Source organism: Rhinoraja longicauda, chromosome 1 (assembly GCF_053455715.1).
Source record: "Rhinoraja longicauda isolate Sanriku21f chromosome 1, sRhiLon1.1, whole genome shotgun sequence".
In the NCBI taxonomy this organism is placed as follows: Eukaryota; Metazoa; Chordata; class Chondrichthyes; order Rajiformes; family Arhynchobatidae; genus Rhinoraja; species Rhinoraja longicauda.
In genome coordinates, this window is record NC_135953.1 from 52,871,001 (window position 1) to 52,891,506 (window position 20,506).

General features: G+C 41.4%; 1 protein-coding gene across 4 annotated transcripts in view; it reads left to right on the plus strand.

Annotated features, from left to right (window-relative positions):
- ipo11 (importin 11) overlaps window positions 1–20,506 on the plus strand; it is a 294,939-nt gene that overhangs the window by 165,250 nt on the left and 109,183 nt on the right. For all 4 annotated transcript variants that reach the window (XM_078397369.1, XM_078397338.1, XM_078397349.1 and 1 more), the window contains 2 exons: window positions 550–663; window positions 7,485–7,606. In XM_078397369.1, the coding sequence (XP_078253495.1) occupies window positions 550–663; window positions 7,485–7,606 (236 nt within the window). The remainder of the gene's footprint in view (window positions 1–549; window positions 664–7,484; window positions 7,607–20,506) is intronic.

A 20,506-nucleotide genomic window follows, 5' to 3' on the forward strand; every position in this document is an offset into this window, starting at 1 on the left:
CCACTTTGCTTCCTGCTTTTTCCACCCTACCACATTTGGTCTGAAGAACGGTCCCAGCCAAAATGTTGCCCATTCATGTCCTCCAGAGATGCTGCCTGACCTGCTGAATTACTCCAGCAGCTTGTCTTTTTTGTTTAATCCAATACTTAATGCCATTACTTAGCTCTTGTTATTGACTTGACGTCACTGAGAAACCAAATAACTAATGCTGATATTTCATGTTGTTAAATCATTCGGAATGTATTGCATCCTATTTCAGCAAGGATTCAGGCATTGGAAATAAAGTAATTTAGGATGCTTTGTAATTAACCAAGAAAGTGTTCATGTTGCTCAAAAGAAAATAAGCCTTTCCTTTGATTTTACACAACTGGACAGTAGCTTATTTTATTTCTCCAACACAAGAAAGGAGAATTGTAAGTTTTACAGAGGAAGCTTTCAAACTTATTTATGTTTGATGCAATTAATGGGCATGTAAAAAAAAACCACATTGAGTAGAATTTTTTAAAATATGAGTTAATTTTTTAACACCTTTTTATTTTCCTACATCAGAGATATCCAGTAGTAATGTCTACATACCTGGGCATCACAGGCCGAGTACTATTGCAAAATACAGTCTTCTTCTCATCCCTGCTCAATCAGATTGCATTAGAACTCAACCAGGTGGTAAGTGCTGACACCAATTTTGAATTGAATTTGATCCTTAATTTGAAGCTTGAAAGTAATACAGTACTTCTGCTTCATGTTCTGTTTTTAACCTGACTGGGATAGTTTCACCTCTTGTTAATAACTTGTAAGTGTCGTAGGTTTGTGCATGACCCATAGGGCAGAAAGAGTAGTACAGCAAAGATAGACAAAGGAACCCTAAATATTATCACAGATAATTAAAATAATTGTAAAATAGTAATAATCTCAGGCTGATCAAAAAAGAGCATTCTTTGTTTTACTAAATGTGTTGGGGTACTTTATTATTCTGTATTAAGCATTTGTCCTTTTGTCCAAATTTTTCTACCATGAACTTTTAGCTGTCTGAGAGTGGTTTTGCAATGTATTTAAAAAACAGAAATTCTATGTCATTGACTTTAATGTTGGAAGCAAAAATATGTGGTGGACTGTATAAAATCTGTCATACTTCATTATCCAGACAACTATTTAAGCTTGCAAATAATTTTCATTGTATTTGTTGACTTAAATAATTGAATTCCAACATTGAATTTCAAACTCTTCTTGGAAAGCTATGAAATATCATCACTTGTTGAAGTAGTTAGAACATAAATATACAAGAGAGGAGCAGAAGTGGCTCATTTGGTCTTTTGAGAATCCTCTGTCATTTCTTAAGATCAATACCAATTTCCTGCATGATCATAATATTCCTTGATTCCCTTAATATTCAGAAAGTAATCTTGTTTTTGGATGAACTTTAGTGACTGAGTCCCCATACCCCTATGCAGTGGAAGTTTCACCACCTTCATAAGTTCATAAGTGGTGCAGAATTAAGCCATTTGGCCCATCAAGTCTGCTCCGCTATTCAATCGTGGCTGATCTCTTTCCCTCTCAACCCCATTATCCTGCCTCTATATAACCCTTGACACCTGTACGAATGAAGAATCTGTCAATATAAATATCCATTGGCCTGGCCTCCACAGCCACCTGTGCCACCAAGTTCCACAGATTCACCACCCTCCGACTAAAGAAATTCTTCCTCATCTTTCTAAAGGTACATTCTTTTATTCTGAGACTATGCGCTCTGGTCCTAGACTCTCCCTCTAGTGAAAACATCGTCTCCACATCCTCTCTTCCCAGGCCAGTCACTCTACGGTAAATTTCAATGAGGTCCCCCCTATCCTAAACTCCAGCAAGTATAGGTCCAGTGGTGTTAAACGCTCACCATATGTGAAATCAATCATTTGTGAGATCATTCTTCTAAAACTCTTCTGGACTATCTCCAATGCCAGCACATCCTTCCTCAGATATGGGGCCCAAAACTGCTCCAAATGCGGTCTGACCAGTGTCTTTTAAAGCCGAGCATTACATCCCTGTTTTTAATATTCCAGTCCTCTCGAAATTATTGTAGACTTTTGTAGACTTTTGAAGACATCCCCCTCCCCTCCCCCCACTCACCATCAACAACACCATACTCACATCTGTGGAGTCATTTAAGTTCCTTGGAACCGTCATCTCCAGGGACCTTAAATGGGGGGCCACCATCGACTCCACAGTCAAAAAGGCCCAACAGAGGATGTACTTCCTGCGGCAACTGAGGAAACACGATCTGCCACAGGCAATAATGGTCCAATTCTATACTGCTGTCATTGAGTCCGTCTCAATGACTGGGAAAATCAGGTTGGAAATGGACCCCAGGAAAGAGAGTTTGTAGAGTGCCTTCAAGATGGATTCTTAGAACAGCTTGTACTGGAGCCTACCAGGGAGAAGGCAATTCTGGATTTAGTGTTGTGTAATGATCCTGATCTGATAAGGGGACTAGAGGTAAAAGAGCCATTAGGAGGCAGTGATCACAACATGATAAGTTTTACTCTGCAAATGGAAAGGCAGAAGGGAAAATCGGAAGTGTCAGTATTACAGTATAGCAAAGGGGATTACAGAGGCATGAGGCAGGAGCTGGCCAAAATTGACTGGAAGGAGGCCCTAGCAGGGAAGACGGTAGAACAGCAATGGCAGGTATTCCTGGGAATAATGCAGAGGTTGCAGGATCAATTTATTCCAAAGAGGTGGAAAGACTCTAAGGGGAGTAAGAGACACCTGTGGCTGACAAGGGAAGTCAGGGACAGCATAAAAATTAAGGAGAGGAAGTATAACATGGCAAAGAAGAGTGGGAAGACAGAGGATTGGGACTCTTTTAAAGAGCAACAAAAGTTAACTAAAAAGGCAATACGGGAAGAAAAGATGAGGTACGAGGGTAAACTAGCCAATAATATAAAGGAGGATAGCAAAAGTTTTTTTAGGTACGTGAAGAGGAAAAAAATAGTCAAGGCAAATGTGGGTCCCTTGAAGACAGAAGCAGGGGAATTTATTATGGGGAACAAAGAAATGGCAGACGAGTTAAACCATTACTTTGGAACTGTCTTCACTGAGGAAGATACACACAATCTCCCAAATGTTCTAGGGGCCGGAGAACCTAGGGTGATGGAGGAACTGAAAGAAATCCACATTAGGCAGGAAATGGTTTTGGGTAGACTGATGGGACTGAAGGCTGATAAATCCCCAGGGCCTGATGGTCTGCATCCCAGGGTACTTAAGGAGGTGGCTCTAGAAATAGTGGAAGCATTGGAGATCATTTTTCAATGTTCTATAGATTCAGGATCAGTTCCTGTGGATTGGAGGATAGCAAATGTTATCCCACTTTTTAAGAAAGGAGGGAGAGAGAAAACGGGAAATTATAGACCAGTTAGTCTGACATCAGTGGTGGGGAAGATGCTGGAGTCAATTATAAAAGACGAAATTGCTGAGCATTTGGATAGCAGTAACAGGATCATTCCGAGTCAGCATGGATTTACGAAGGGGAAATCATGCTTGACAAATCTACTGGAATTTTTTGAGGATGTAACTAGGAAAATCGACAGGGGAGAGTCAGTGGATGTGGTGTACCTCGACTTTCAGAAAGCCTTCGACAAGGTCCCACATAGGAGATTAGTGGGCAAAATTAGGGCACATGGTATTGGGGGTAGGGTACTGACATGGATAGAAAATTGGTTGACAGACAGAAAGCAAAGAGTGGGGATAAATGGGTCCCTTTCGGAATGGCAGGCAGTGACCAGTGGGGTACCGCAAGGTTCGGTGCTGGGACCCCAGCTATTTACGATATACATTAATGACTTAGACGAAGGGATTAAAAGTACCATTAGCAAATTTGCAGATGATACTAAGCTGGGGGGTAGTGTGAATTGTGAGGAAGATGCAATAAGGCTGCAGGGTGACTTGGACAGGTTGTGTGAGTGGGCGGATACATGGCAGATGCAGTTTAATGTAGATAAGTGTGAGGTTATTCACTTTGGAAGTAAGAATAGAAAGGCAGATTATTATCTGAATGGTGTCAAGTTAGGAGGAGGGGGAGTTCAATGAGATCTGGGTGTCCTAGTGCATCAGTCAATGAAAGGAAGCATGCAGGTACAGCAGGCAGTGAAGAAAGCCAATGGAATGTTGGCCTTCGTAACAAGAGGAGTTGAGTATAGGAGCAAAGAGGTCCTTCTACAGTTGTACCGGGTGCTGGTGAGACCGCACCTGGAGTACTGTGTGCAGTTTTGGTCTCCAAATTTGAGGAAGGATATTCTTGCTATGGAGGGCGTGCAGCGTAGGTTCACTAGGTTAATTCCCGGAATGGCGGGACTGTCGTATGTTGAAAGGCTGGAGCGATTGGGCTTGTATACACTGGAATTTAGAAGGATGAGGGGGGGATCTTATTGAAACATATAAGATAATTAGGGGATTGGACACATTAGAGGCAGGAAACATGTTCCCAATGTTGGGGGAGTCCAGAACAAGGGGCCACAGTTTAAGAATAAGGGGTAGGCCATTTAGAACGGAGATGAGGAAGAACTTTTTCAGTCAGAGAGTGGTGAAGGTGTGGAATTCTCTGCCTCAGAAGGCAGTGGAGGCCAGTTCGTTGGATGCTTTCAAGAGAGAGCTGGATAGAGCTCTTAAGGATAGCGGAGTGAGGGGTATGGGGAGAAGGCAGGAACGGGGTACTGATTGAGAGTGATCAGCCATGATCGCATTGAATGGCGGTGCTGGCTCGAAGGGCTGAATGGCCTACTCCTGCACCTATTGTCTATTGTCTATTGTCCATCATGGTCTGGTTTGGCTCAGCCACCAAGCATGACATCCGGAGGCTGCAACGGATCGTTCGCACAGCTGAGAAGGTTGCTGGCTGCAACCTTCCCCCCATTGACGAACTGTACACTGCAAGGGGCAGGAAGCGAGTGGGCAAGATCATCTCTGGCCCCTCTCACCCTGGCCACAAACTCTTCGAAGCACTTCCCTCTGGAAGGCAACTCCAGACTGTCAAAGCAGCCACAGCCAGACATAAAAACAGCTTTTTTTCCACGAGTGATAGTTCTACTCAATAACCAAAGTCTGTAGTCTCTTTTTTGCTCTGGTTTATTTTCACCCACATGTTTAGACCGTAATGGTATATCCTTATTGTTTTGATGTGTTTATGCTTTATTCTTAATTGTTAACTGTATGTTTGTGTTGTCATTTGTGAGCGGAGCACCAAGGCACATTCCTTGTATCTGCATACTTGGCCAATAAACTTATTCATTCATTGATTCATTCATTCATTCATTCGTTCATAACATAGAAACATAGAAAATAGGTACAGGAGGAGGCCATTAGGGCCTTTGAGCCAGCACCACCATTCATTGTGATCATGGCTGATCATCTACAATCAGCAACTTGTGCCTGTCTTCTCCCCATATCCCTTGATTCCACTAGCCCCTAGAGCTCCATCGAACTCTCTCTTAAATTCATCCAGTGAAGTGGCCTCCATTGCCTTCAGTGGCAGAGAATTCCACAATCCATAACTCTCTGGGTGAAAAAGTTTATTCTCACCTCAGTTTGAAATGGCTTTCCCTTTATTCTTAGACTGTGGCCCCTGGTTCTGGACTCCCCCAACATTGGGAACATTTTTCCTGCATTTAGCTTGTCCAGTTCTTTTATAATTTTATATGTCTCTATAAGATCCCCTCTCATCCTTTTTTGTGCACAATCTGCAGGCATTGCCACTTTTTTCATTTCACTGCACATCGTGTATGTGTATGTGACAAATAAACTTGACTTGACTCCAGTGAATACAAGCCTTGTCTTTCCAATCTTTCCTCATATGACAGTCCCGCCAACCCAGGGATTAACCTTGTGAATCGACGCTGCATTGCCTCAATAGCAAGGATGTCCTTCCTCAAATTAGGAGACCAAAACTGCACACAATACTCTAGATGTGGTCTCAGCAGGGCCCTACACAACTGCAGAAGGACCTCTTTACTCCTATACTCAAATCCTCTCGTTATGAAGACCCACATAAGGCCTTCATGTTATGAAGGCCGTTATAAAGCTCTTCTCGTTATGAAGGTTGTTATATAGCTCTTCTTGTTAGGAAGGTCGTTATAAAGCTCTTGGGTAAGGAGTTCCAGGATTTGGGCTCTGCAATAATGAAAGAGGGACATTTATTTCTGTATTGACTGCATATAATTTTAAAAGGAACCTGCAAGTCATAATGTTTCCCTGCTGCCCTTGTCCTGTTTGGGATCATGGGATTCGAAGGTATCTTCAGAGTAAAGTAATAACTGCAGTTCATTCTGTAGATGGTGCACTGTGTAGCAGTGGGGGACTTATGGTGGCAGAAATGAATATTTGGGTTATTGGAAGTGGTGCTACTCAACATGGTTGCACTTTCCTGGATAGGGTTGAGCTGCTCGAGCATTGTTGGAGCAGTATTCATTAGGCGAATGGTGGACTTTGACTCGTGCCTCACAATTGATGGAAAAGCTAATGGTCAGGAGATGAATCACTAACTGCAAGATATTTAGCCTCGAATGTGCTCTAATGCCTACAGTGTTTATTTGGCTGATCTGTTTGAACTTCTGGACTATGATGACTCCGAGAATAGCCAAAAGTAGGGGTCTCTATAATGGTCAGGTTTTTGTACGTCAAGGGAATGTAGTTAGACTCATTTGTTGATAGTTATTCTCCAGAATGTGCGTGGCAGAAATATTACTTGATACTTATCAGCCCCTGTCTGAATGCATTCAAATATGTTTCACTTGATGAAGAGCTGCTAACAGAATTGAACATTTTGTAATCATTTGTGAATCTTATGATGGAAGGAATGGCATGATGTTGTAGTTGCAGATGGTTGTGCCCAGGACATGACTGCATTAATGTTTTTGGGAATTGACAATTCATCTCCAATTGTTGTTTAAAAGTGTTTTTATTAAAGAGAAGTAAAATCATTAAATAGATATATTTAAAATTAAAGTAAATACTGCATTCACTCACATAATCATGTAAAGTACTGCAGAACTGATATGTTGTCTAGCAAGTGGAATTTCAGATGTATTAAAATCAAACTAAGATCATTGTTTTAATCATTGCACATGTTTCATTGTAGCTTTGTTTACGGATGTCAGACAATGGTAAATTTGAATAATGACTTTCACAGGGATGTTGTACAGTATGATAGAACTGCAGAGTCCAATCTAGGTAGCTGTTTTTGTCTTTTTATTCTAATCATTAAAGAAATGTTCGCTGTTTTCTGATTAGAATTGGATTGCCAGAAAGCACGTTTCTCTTTTAGCTTTCCAGTCTAATTTTGGTTTCAACATTTAATCCACTCACAATTATAGTCATGTCATATATTTTTATTAATATAGTTTTGCACTAATAAGCTGAAGATTTTTTTTTTAAATCTGTCCAATGTTATGCCATTTAAGTTAATTAAAACAATGAGTTCATTGACTTTGTCTTCTTTATAGATGGATCAGCTTCTTGGCAATTTAATTGAGATGTGGGTTGAGCGAATGGATAACATTACACAACCAGAGAGACGAAAGCTTTCTGCATTGGCATTACTTTCACTCTTGCCATCAGAAAACAGGCAAGTCAATCTTCCTTATGCTACAATACAAACCAATCCATAGAGTCTTCAGTGTCCTGATTATAGTTGGTACTTACTTGACATGTCAGTTGAAAGTGCCTAAATCTTCAGCTGGTTCGGTGATTGTTATTGGGTGATTCACAGTGGACGCTGGTTTAAGAGATCTGCTATTGATTTAAAGTGTGTTGTGACTTTACAATATTGTTTTTGTGTATTGTTTTAAGTGTTCCATTAAAAAAAATATATATTTTTTAAAAGATCATTCACGAAAGATATCATTGTTTTGAAATAGTGTGAATTGAATTTTATGGCAATTGGAACATTTTATCGGGAATGAGTCAGCTTTCACTTGTTAAGGCGAGGTGCAAGAATGGTTTAAGTTCAATTAGTAATTCTCTAATGATGAGATAAGATGGCATGTTTAAGCATTTAAATGGCTTGCTTGTTACATGTTTCCTCAAGCAAAAGGAAGAGATGTGTGCAAATGAACATTGACTCCAAAAATAATGGGTCTGGTGAAATAGTCAGGGAAAACTGCCACGGTAATAGCCTGATTCAGAAAAGGAAGATGGGCAACTATAGGTCTGTTAGCCTTGTGCAGATAGATGCCAGCCTAAATTCTGCAGGCTGTATCTTGCGAGAAAAATATGAGTCAGTTATTGTTAGGTGGTAACATTTGGAAAATCATAACCTAATCATATAGCATCAGCATGGCTTCCTGAAGGGAAATTGCATGTGTGAAATTTGTTTGGGTTTTTAGTAGAAGCCACGGACAGAAAAGATAAAGGGAAACCAGGAGATGTATTTGGACTTTCAAAAAGTATTCATCAAGATGCCGCAGAAAACATCAACTCACAAGACCCCTTGATGTTAGAAGCAATGATTTAGCATGAATTGAGGATAATCAGATGGGCCAAAAGTAATGAGTAGGGATAAGGATGTCATTTTCAGATTGGCATCCCGTGACTAGTAGGGTATTGCATGGATCAGTGCAAGAACTGCAACTGTTTCCAATCTATTTTGATTACTTGGTGGAAGGAAGCAAAGATACACCAGTCACATTTCTGGCCAACCCAGAAATAATTAAAAAGACAAATTGCAAGGAAGATTACAACAGATTATGGAAGTTTGATAGATTATGCGAAGGGGCAAAATGTTATGGATGCAGTGTAACATGAGGAAATATGAGGTTCTTTATTTTGGAAGGAGAAAATCAAAAGAATATGTTATTTAAATGGAGAAAATTGCACACTGATTTTGGTGGGGGACTTGTTGCATGAAAGATCTACAAGTCTGCTGGCTTTCTGCAACAGGGAAGGCTAATGCAACATTAGTCCTTACTTTACATGGGGTGAAATATAAAACCAAGGAAGGTTTACTGTACTGTACAGCACACTAGTGGGGACTCAATGGAATTGGAAGAACAGAGGCTATCTCATTGAAACATAAAAGATTCTTTGGAAGTTAGAAAGGATAAATGTTTCTTCTCAAGGGCGAATCCAGCACCAAAGGGTATGGCCTCAAATAATGGGGTGCCCATATAAGACTGGGATGAAGAAAAATGTTTTCGCTCAGAGCATAATGAGTCTTTTGAACCGGCCATTGAGAGCTTTGGGGGCTGAGATAGATTTAAAAGCAGTAAATGAATCTATGATTGTGGGGAAAAAGGCAGGAAAGTGGGCAGAACTGTCAAGACAGCTAAGAATGTATTGAATGAAGCTCAAGGGGCTGAATAGCCTACTCCAGCTCTTAGTGGTCTGCACTGGAGTTTTCTTTAATTTGTATTTGGTTTCGAAATTCTTCAAGAATCAAGTCATGATTTGAATGAAAGGCAATAATATCGAGATTATCTCGTAGCTATCTGCTGACTTAAAAGAAATCGGCCTCTCAGATTGAGTGGCCTTTGTGATGTGGATTTTTCTGTTCTGTGATTTGAAATTTAACTGAGCTGAATTGTGGTCTGAGCCATCCAATCACAATAATGGTATCAAGCAGTCTGAATAGTGAAATGAGAAGTGAAAAATATTTTACAGGAAAAAAGAATCTGAGAATTACAGACAAGGTTTAAACAAAAGCTGATTTTTTTTGTGGTATTCGAATGTCTTTAAATGCCATGAATTTTGCTAGGGATACATCTTTTATCGCCAGGTCCTGTGTATTACACGCTAGTAATGATGTCAATCATTCAAAGAGAAAATGAACAGAGAATCAAATATCATCAGTCACATATCACTTATGGATAATTTGTAGCCACTCAAAGCAGTAATCTCAATTCATCTGAGCACACTGATCTTTCAAACCTCTGCATTGTGATACCTATCTATTTAGTAAAGGGAACAGGACTTGGAACAATATTATTTGTCTATGCAATTTACAGGCATTACAATTAGCGGAACTATTTCTAACAGCTGTTTGCATAGAGAATATAGTGATTACAAAATGATATACTGTAGAATATATGGCATTGCATGATAAACTTAAATGTTTCTTTGTTTATCTTCTGTAAGAAAATATACATGAATAATCTAATTTTACTGCCTTGTCACCACAGCTGACTTCATATTTCATCGCCTACTTGAAATGGAGTAGGCTAATCTTTTTGCAGATTTATGCACTGTAAATCTCATGATAAAGCCAACAATTATTTGCAATCCCAAACACCCCTCAAGATGGTAGTAGTGAGCTGCTTTCTTAAATTGTTACATTCCGGCGAAGGAATTCTTACAATGCTGTTGAGTAGGAAGTTAGAGAAAGAAAGAATCCAGATTTTAGTGGAATTTTTAATTCATCCACAACTTTTGTTGATGAGGTATTTATCAAGAATGCTTCAGTTACTTCTCAGCGGTTGCAGCGTTCTGATTGCTAAGTGGCAGCACAATCAGGTCAAGTAGGCAGGTAGCTCTTTTGTCATAATCTTAAAATTCTCCACACTTCCTGAAAAGGCAGTAGTGTTTTGACTCCAGGCATCTTTCTCAACATTTGAACCATTTGGATTTCTCTGTCCCACTTAATAGTTATTTTGGCTGTCATTCTTGTTCTTAGCTATGTGTTCATCTTGCTTATTTACCGAATGCTTAGAGATCTCAGACTTTTCTAAAAGCACAGCAATTGTTGATGGCCTTCACCGTATCTTAGAAACATAGAAACATGGAAAATAGGTGCAGGAGGAGGCTATTTGGCCCTTTGAGCCAGCACCGCCATTCATTGTGATCATGGCTGGTCATCTACAAGCAGTAACCTGTGCCTGCCTTCTCCCCATATCTCTTGATTCCACTAGTCCCTAGAACTCTATCTAACTCTCTTTTAAATTCATGCAGTGAATTGGCTTCCACTGCCTTCTGTGGCAGAGAATTCCACAAATTCACAACTCTGGGTGAAAAAGTTTCTTCTCACCTCAGTTTTAAATGGCCTCCCCTTTTTTCTTAGACTGTGTCCCCTGGTTCTGCATTCCCCCAACATTGGGAAAAAAATTCCTGCATCTAGCTTGTCTAGTCATATCATCATATCATATATATACAGCCGGAAACAGGCCTTTTCGGCCCTCCAAGTCCGTGCCGCCCAGCGATCCCCGTACATTAACACTATCCTACACAATTTTAGGGACAATTTTTACATTTACCCAGCCAATTAACCTACATACCTGTACGTCTTTGGAGTGTGGGAGGAAACCGAAGATCTCGGAGAAAACCCACGCAGGTCACGGGGAGAACGTACAAACTCCTTACAGTACAGCACCCGTAGTCAGGATCGAACCTGAGTCTCCGGCGCTGCATTCGCTGTAAAGCAGCAACTCTACCGCTGCGCTACGCAGTCCTTTTATAATTTTATACATCTCTATAAGATCCCCTCTCATCCTTCTAAACTCCAGTGAATACAAGCCTAGTTTTTCCAATCTTTCCTCATATGACAGTCCCTTCATCCCAGGGATTAACCTTGTAACCTACGCTGCACTACCTCAATAGCAAGGACGTCCTTCCTCAAATTAGGAGACCAAAACTGTACACAATACTCCAGATGTGGTCTCACCAGGGCCCTATACAAGGACTCCTTTACTCCTGTACTCAAATCCTCTCGTTATGAAGGCCAACATGCCATTAGCTTTCTTCACTGCCTGCCGTACGTGCACGCTTACTTTCAGCGAATGGTGTACAAGGACACTAAGATCTCGTTGCACTTCCCCTTTACCTAATCTGATACCATTGAGATAATAATCTGCCTCCTTATTTTTGCCGCCAAAGTGGATAACCATACATTTATCTACATTATACTGCATCTGCCACGCATCTGCCCACTCACTCAACCTGTCCAAGTCACCCTGCAATCTCCTAACATCCTGTTCGCAGTTCACACTGCCACCCAGCTTTGTGTCATCCGCAAACTTGCTAGTGTTACTTTGAATTCCATCATCCAGATCATTAATACTTACTGTAAATAGTTGCGGCCCCAGCACCGAGCCTTGCGGCACTCCACTCTCCAATGCCTGCCATTCTGAAAAGGACCGGTTTATTCCTACTCTTTGCTTCCTGTCTGACAAGCAATTCTCTATCCATGTCAATACCCTATCTCCAAAACCATGTGCTCTAATTTTGCTCACCAACCTCCCGTGTGGTAACTTATTAGAGGCTTTCTGAAAGTCTAGATATACTACATCCACTGGCTCTCCCTCATCCATTTTACTTGTCACATCCTCAAAAAATTCCAGAAGATTAGTCAAGCAGGATTTCCCCTTCATAAATCCATGCTGACTTGGACCAATCCTATTACCGCTATCCAAATGCGCCATTATTACCTCTTTAATAATTTACTCCAGCATCTTCCCCACCACCAATGGCAGGCTAACTGGTCTATAATTCCCCGTTTTCTCTCTCGCTCCTTTCTTGAAAAGTGGGATAACATTAGCTATCCTCCAATCCTCAGGAACTGATCCAGAATCTATTGAACATTGGAAAATGATCACCAATGCGTCCACGATTTCTTGAGGCACCTCCTTGAGTACCCTGGTATGCAGACCATCAGGCCCTGGGGATTTATCAGCCTTCAGTCCCATCAGTCTACCCAATACTATTTCTCACCTAATGCAAATTTCTTTCAGTTTGTCTGTCTCCCTTGATCCTCTGTCCTCTAGTACATCTGGGAGATTGTTTGTGTCCTCCTTAGTGAAGACAGATCCGAAGTACCTGTTCAACTCTTCCGCCATTTCCTTGTTACCCATAATAATTTCACCCGTTTCTACCTTCAAGGGACCCACATTTGTCTTTCCTAATCTTTTTCTCTTTACATACCTAAAGAAGCTTTTACTGTCCTTCTTTATATTCTTGGCCAGCTTCGCTTCGTACCTCATCTTTTCAGCCCGTTTTGCCCTTTTTGCTACCTTCTGTTGTCCTTTGAAAGTTGCCCACTCCTCTGACTCCCCGCTACTCTTTGCTATCTTGTGCATCTTTTCTTGTAGTTTTATTCCATCTCTAACTTCCCTTGTCAGCCACGGTTGCCACTTACTCCTGTTGGAATCTGTCTTCCTCTTTGGAATGAAATGATCCTGCATCTTCTGGATTATGCCCAGAAATTCCTGCCATTGCTGTTCCACCATCATTCCTGCTAGGATCCCTTTCCATTCGACCTTGGCCAGCTCCTCTCTCATGCCTTTATAGTCCCCTTTGTTCAACTGCAACACTGACATTCCTGGTTTAACCTTCTCCCTCTCAAATTGCAGATTAAAACTAATCATATTATGGTCACTACGTGCAAGCAGTTCCTTTACCTTGAGTTCCCTTATTAAATCTGGTTCATTGGGCAACACTAAATCCAGAATTGCCTTCTCTCCGGTAGGCTCCAGTACAAAATGCTCTTCGAATCCATCTCAGAGGCACTCTACAAACTCCCTTTCTTGGGGTCCATAACCAACCTGATTTTCCCAGTCTACCTGCATATTGAAATCCCCCATAACTACAGTGGCATTATCTTTGTTACATGCCAATTTTTACTCCTGCTGCAACTTACACCCTATATCCAGGCTACTGTTTGGGGGTCTGTAGATAACTCCCATTAGTGTCTTCTTACCTTTACAATTCCTCAACTCTATCCACAGTAACTCTATATTGTCAGTCCCAATGTCACCCCTCGCAAGGGACTGAATTCCATCCCTCACCAACAGAGCGACCCCACCTCCTCTGCCCACCTGCCTGTTCTTTCTATAGGACGTATCACCCTGAATATTCAGTTCCCAGTCCTGATCCTCCTGCAGCCACAACTCCTAACCAGTGTATCATAAATGATGGGAAGAGTCTTGAGAGTCATTGGTTGAGATACTTGCTACATATACTATCGGGAGAAGAACGAGGAGGAGATAAGACTTTGCCTTCCATCACAGTGAGGGTATGCCTAGAGCAATCACTGTGATGGCTGTTTTGTGTAAAAAATTGTATCTGTGTGTCTTGTGTTCTTTAATGTCTACTGCTGGACCCTGACGTGAGAGGACGCTGGCGTTGATTATTCGCCGCTTTTCCGTCAGGATAGTTTGTCTGTTTGTCTGTTTGTTTCTATGTTAATTGTATTTGTAAAGCGCTTTGTGCATGTGTTAAGGCGCTATATAAAATAAATATATTATTATTATTATTATATACCAGACTCAGTAAACAAACCATTTTGCTACGTGGTCAATTGGAGGGTCATTGCTGACACTTAGGAATTGACATAGAGGGACTAGTAAAAAATAAACAGTGCTGGAGGAACTCAGTGGGGCAGGCAGAATCTGCAGAGGGAATGGACAAGACAATGTTTCGGGTTGGAACCCTTCTGCTTGTTGAGGTTGGAAAAGATGCATGTGAACTTCTGTCTCACCTGGAAGGACTGGTGGGATCACTGGATGAAGGTGAGAGAGATGTAGGGGCAAGTGTTTATATCTCCTGCAGTTGCAGGGGAAAGAGTCTAGCCCAGAAGAAATTGCTCATTATATTTAAGCCTTGGATCTTGAAGCTTTCAGCCATTTCCACTTCGGCAGTATTGATTGGGGCATGTACCCCACTTGCTACCTGAAGTTAATGACTAGTTCCTTCATCTTGCATGTCATTGAGAAAGCGGTTGTTGTCTGGACACCATATACCAAAGCTTTCTATCTGCATCCTGTACTTCGTCTCATCATTTTTTGAAATGCCGACACATGACGGTTGTGTCATCTGCAAACTTGTAAATGGAGTTAGAGCAGAATTTGGCCACACAGTCATGAGTGTGTAAGGAGTATAATAAGGAGCTGGGAACCAGTTTGGGGAATTATCGTGGGAGATGTTTTTTTCACCTATCCTTACTGATTGTGGTCGAGGGGTCAGGATGTTGGGGAGCCATTTGTAAAGGGGTTGCTAACTCCTAAGGAGTTTGGGGATGAGTTTGGTTGGTGTATGATGTTGAAGTCGGAGCTATAAACAAGAAACAGGAATCTGACACATGATTACTTGTTATCCCAATGTTCCAAGGATGAATGAAGAGTCATGGATATGCCATCTGCTGTGAACCTGTCATGACAGTAGGCAAATTTTGCTGTATCAAAGCTGGAATTAATATTTGCCACCATCAGTCTCTCAAAGCTTCATGATGTTAGATGTCAGAACTGGAAGATGATCATTAAGCCAGTCTGCTTTGCTTTTCCTTTGCACCCGAATAATAGTCGTCATCTTAACCAGGTGGAAATATCAGGGTGGAGTAGGGAAGATTAAAAATGTTCACACATTCTGGTTACAACATTTCAGAAATTCTTAGAAAACCTGGGATTCACCTTATTGCTAGGACCTGTTTGAGTTGTGCAGAGAAGATGTGAGATAGAGATCTTCAAAATAATGAGTCTAGAAAGAGTAGTTGGAAACTAGTCATCACTGAGAGAGTTGAGAACACACAGAGTGAGCATTAAAAAGAAATAAATGTGACATGATGAAGTTGTTTTTTCATGCAGAAGTGAATGGTATCTGAAATTCATTATCCTAAAGGATGGTGGAGACAGCTTCCATTGTGGCTTTCAGAAATGAATTGGATCAATACTTGAAAACAAAAATAAACTGCCGAGCTTTGAATGCAGAGCAAGGAAAGTAAGAGGAAACACGACGAGCTGCACTCCGCTTGCAGAGCTAGAAAGTGCTCAAATCGACAAAACATCTCGTGCTTTTACCATTCTATGAATTTGTAACTTGATTAAGGTAATGTGGTACAAGGTCATACCTTATAAAGAACCTAGCCACACCCACAGAAAGGGAGCCAAAGAGCTGAATTTATAGACGTCTCAATTCCCTCAGGCTCATATCCCTCTAAACTATTCCTATCCATGTGTGTGTCCAGGTATCTTTTAAATTGTTCACTCTTCAACTGCTTCCTCTGGCGGCTCCTTCCATATACGCACCAACTTCTACGTGAAAATGTTGCCCCTCGGGTCTCTTTTAAATCTTTCCTGTTTCACCTTAAACATATGCCCTCGAGTTTTTGACTCGCGTATCCCAGCAAAAGACTGTGAATGTTCTCCTTATCTGTGCCCCTCATGATTTTATGTACCTCTGATATACATTGAATCTCCCTTCAATCTCCTATGCTCCAGGGAAAAGAGTCCTAACTAATCCCCTTATAACTCAAACATTCCAGTCCAACTCAAGCAATAAAATATGAATGTTAGATGCAATAGCCACAGTACACGATAACAGTAAAGATAGTGTTGTGAATTCTGTCTAGTTTAACATTTCATTTGTCACATTGGTACATTTGTTAGAAATTACAACTTGGTCGGTTTCTTGAACCTTCCATTGTAGTTGACATTTCCCAATGTTCTAAGTCACTTGCAGTCAGATCTCTTGCTCTCACTTTCCATATGCCAATTGTTCTATTTTTCGATCTCCGTTTCCTCCTTCTCTTTCTGACAAAATACTGTGAGAAGCCTTAGGAAGGATATGCAAGTTATTCAGTCCTTGTTTACTGCAAACTTCCAATAGTCATTGATCACCTTAATTGATTAAAATCAGATTAGACAGAAGCATATTCAAAATATATTTAGATTGATTTAGTTAGTTTGGCCTTTCAGTGATTTTGTTAACCTTTCATGCTTGATTTATTGTTTTTGCTTTTAGATTCCTTGCTGGATATTGTAATTCTGCGCCTGTGCTTGATTCATTTATTCTCTATATAATTAAGAATTGAAGTTTAATGAAAACAGATTTCTATAAGACAATAGGTTTTCAAGAAAGTTATCGGGTAATGAAGATGTGGGAAGGAAGTTTGAATGATACTGAACATCACGTCTGGCAGCATGTTCCAGGCACCCATCACCCTCTGTGTAAAAAAAGATCTGGCCCTGCACATCCCCTTTAAACTTTGCCCATCTCATTTTAATATTATCTCCTCTCGTCTTTGGCATTTCAACCCTGGAAAAAAAGTTCAGACTGTCTACCCTATTCATGCCTCAGATAAGTTTATATGCTTCTATCAGGTGTGCCCCCCCCCCCCCCCCCTTGACTTTCAGCAGATTTTCTATATTTGTGTATGTTCAAGAGGGAATGGATTAGTCAGCAATATTAAGCTTCATGTTTTTGCTTGATTTATTTTTGTCTAGATTAGTAAGGGTGTCAGGAGAGCCATGGTTGAATGGCAGAGTAGACTTGATGGGCAGAATGGCCTAATTCTGCTCCTAGAACTTATGAAACCTTGCAGCTATGGGCTCTTTTGCCTTTGAAAATTTGTGAAGGGACAAATATTCACAAAATTCAGAATAAGTTGATAGGTTGATAAGATTACTCTAATGGCATGTTCAAGCCATAACATAATTGGCTCTAATATTGAGCAGCAAACATTTGTGGAGATAATATTTGATGCTGTTTAGCACTCTGCTCTATAATGCATCCCAAATGTCATGGAAGCTTTCAGTGACAGATACTTTTAACTAAATGGCATTCATATGCTGTAAATTATTTGCAAAGCTTGCCTATTGTATGTAGAATTCCCATTCTAAATGGATGTCAAGATAAATGGAACAGGTTTATGGAATCTGGTGTTAGGGGTAACAGAAAATGCATAAAATAGTTATCTAATATGATTTTGAGTTTTCTCACTATGTTCAGAAAAATTAGCCATCTTCCCTCCATATCTCCAAAATGTAAGCACATCAAATGTATGTATCACAAAACTAAAAAAACTGGTCAACCTCAAACTTGCCATGAATCTCACAAATTTGACATTTGGAATCAGTGAACATTTAATCTCATTGGTGCAAGAACACAAATAAATGTTTAACTTTAGTTTGTTGCTGGGTTAGATTTAAGGTGCTAGGATCCAGAAGATCATGCTAAACACTAATGATTGTCAGTATTTTCATTAGTCTGTGTATTCTGAAACCTACCTGGCAAAAGGCTACTCCAGCTGAACGTCGGCACCTGGTGGTGGAGGAGGTGCGCCGCCAAGAAGAAGCAGCCAGGTGTGCCAAAGCTATAATCTCAAGCCAAGCAAGGCCGCTGGATGAGGTGGGATAGCATTGAGAGGAGGAAGATCACATGGAGTGAGCTGTGGAACATGGAGTCAAGTATGTTGAGCTTTATTATCAGAGCCACATATGATGTCCTTCCCTCTCCCATAAACTTAAATCTTTGGCTGGGAGAGGATCCAGCCTGCCCCCTGTGTGCAGTTCCAGCAAACCTCAAGCACATCCTGGTCGGTTGTAAGACCAGCCTAACACAAGGCAGATACACCTGGCGACACAACCAGGTGCTGAGGTGTTTGGCAGCTGCACTCGAGTGCAAGAGAGTTACCACCAACGCCATGCCTATCAATGCCCAGCTAACATTCCCGCAAATCCAATCGTTCATCCGGGAAGGAGAGAAACGGAAGACGACCACCTCGCCTCTCAACTCATGCCCACTGAGCACAGCCAGAGACTGAGAAATGCGGGTTGACCTAGGCCAGAGGCTTTCCTTCCCAGTTGAAATCGCAGTTACCAACCTGCGACCAGACCTCGTCCTCTGGTCCAACTCCTGTCGGCGTGTTTTCATCATTGAGCTGACGGTGCCCTGGGAGGAGGCTGTGGACGAAGCATTTGAAAGGAAAAGGCTGAGATATTCCAACCTTGCAGTAGAGGCAGAGGAGCGAGGTTGGAGTGTAAGAGTGCGTCCAGTGGAGGTGGGGTGCAGGGGCTTTGTAGCCAGTTCCACTGCAAGGCTCCTGAGGGAAGTTGGAGTCAGAGGGCAGGCCCAAAGGAGGGCAATCAAAGAACTTGCAAATGCCGCCGAACGGAGCAGTCACTGGCTGTGGCTGAAAAGAAAAGATACTGTCTGGGCTGCCACGTGACCATCTTGAGGCTAACCATAAGACACACACCCAGGTCTGATCACCCTGCGGTGGGCCTGCCTCGACTGAGGGTGTCTTGTGATAAAAGGCCGAAACACCCCGTGACGTTGAGGTACACACTAAAGATGTGTTGGAATGGTAGCAACATTACCTAGTGGTCACCCCCAAGAACAACACCAGTCAATTGTAGTGCAAACCTTAGGGATTGTAACATCTAGTCCTACTAATCAATCTGAAGCAACTCCTAATCATACCAAAATCCATGAAAATGTTTTTGAATAATGCATAATTAAATGTAGTTGAGGAACATAAACAATGGACAAAATATGGATTAAAATTTTATTCTATTTAAAGATATAACGCATGTACTTCCTTTTCACTCTGAAGGCTCATATTGTTTCCTGTTTTGGCTTATTAAACGCTCCAATCAAATCCTGAAATAAACTCTTGTCTTGACTAACCCTTGCAAAATTTTAATCTCAAGTTTCAATAAAATGGGTTTGGGTGTCAGGTCAAGCTTCTGAATTTGAAAGACAGGCTTTTGAGATGCTGCCAAGTGTGCTTTCATGCCAACATCATCAGTGTGTGAAGGCCAGCCAACTCAAGGGCTTTTGCAAATGACTAGTGGAGTGTCAGCTTCCGATGAGGGCAGTCTCCTGAACTCCCTTCAGAGGTTGGACAAGTTCATCAATCTTCATAGTCATGCCATGACCCCAATCAGTTGGTGAGTAATGGCAGATGCCATCTTGTTCAAAATGCCTCATTCCTGCATGTTAATCCAGGGATGCTGAGGCACTTAATGCAGTACAGAAGGAACTTGGCTCGTGGCCTTTGCATGGATGTCTCAGTGGTCACTCTCTTAATTACATAGAAACAGAAAAATAGGTGCAGGAGCCAGCACCGCCAGTCAACATGATCATGGCTGATCATCTAACATCAGTACCCCATTCCTGCTTTTTCCCCATATCTCTTGATTCCTTTAGCCCCAAGATCTAAATCTGACTCTTGAAAACACTGCCTCACTGCCTTTTGTGGCAGAGGATTCCACAGATTCACAACTCTCTGGGTGAAGAGGTTTTTCTCCAGCTCAGTCCTAAATGGCCTTCCCCTTATTCTTAAACTGTAACCCCTGGTTCTGGACTCCCCCAACATCGGAACATTTTTCCTACATCTAGCCTGTCCAATCCCTTAAGAATTGTATATTTTTCTATAAGATCCCCTCTCATCCTAAATTCCAGTGAAGACAAGCCCAGTCGACCCATTCTTTCATCATATGTCAGTCCCGACATCCCTGGAATTAACAGTGAACCTACACTGCACTACCTCAATAGCAATAATGTCCTTCCTCAAATTAGGAGTCCAAAATTACACACAATACTCCAGGTGCAGTCTTACCAGGGCCCTGTACAACTGCAGTAGGACCTCCTTGCTCCTAAACGCAAATCCTCTCGCAATGAAGGCCAACATGCCTTTAGCTTTCTTCACTGCCTGCTGTACCTGCATGCTTACTTTCAGTGACTGATACACAAGCACACCCAGGTCTCATAAGAGAATAACTGCAGATGTTTGTACAAATCGATTTATTCACAAAATGCTGGA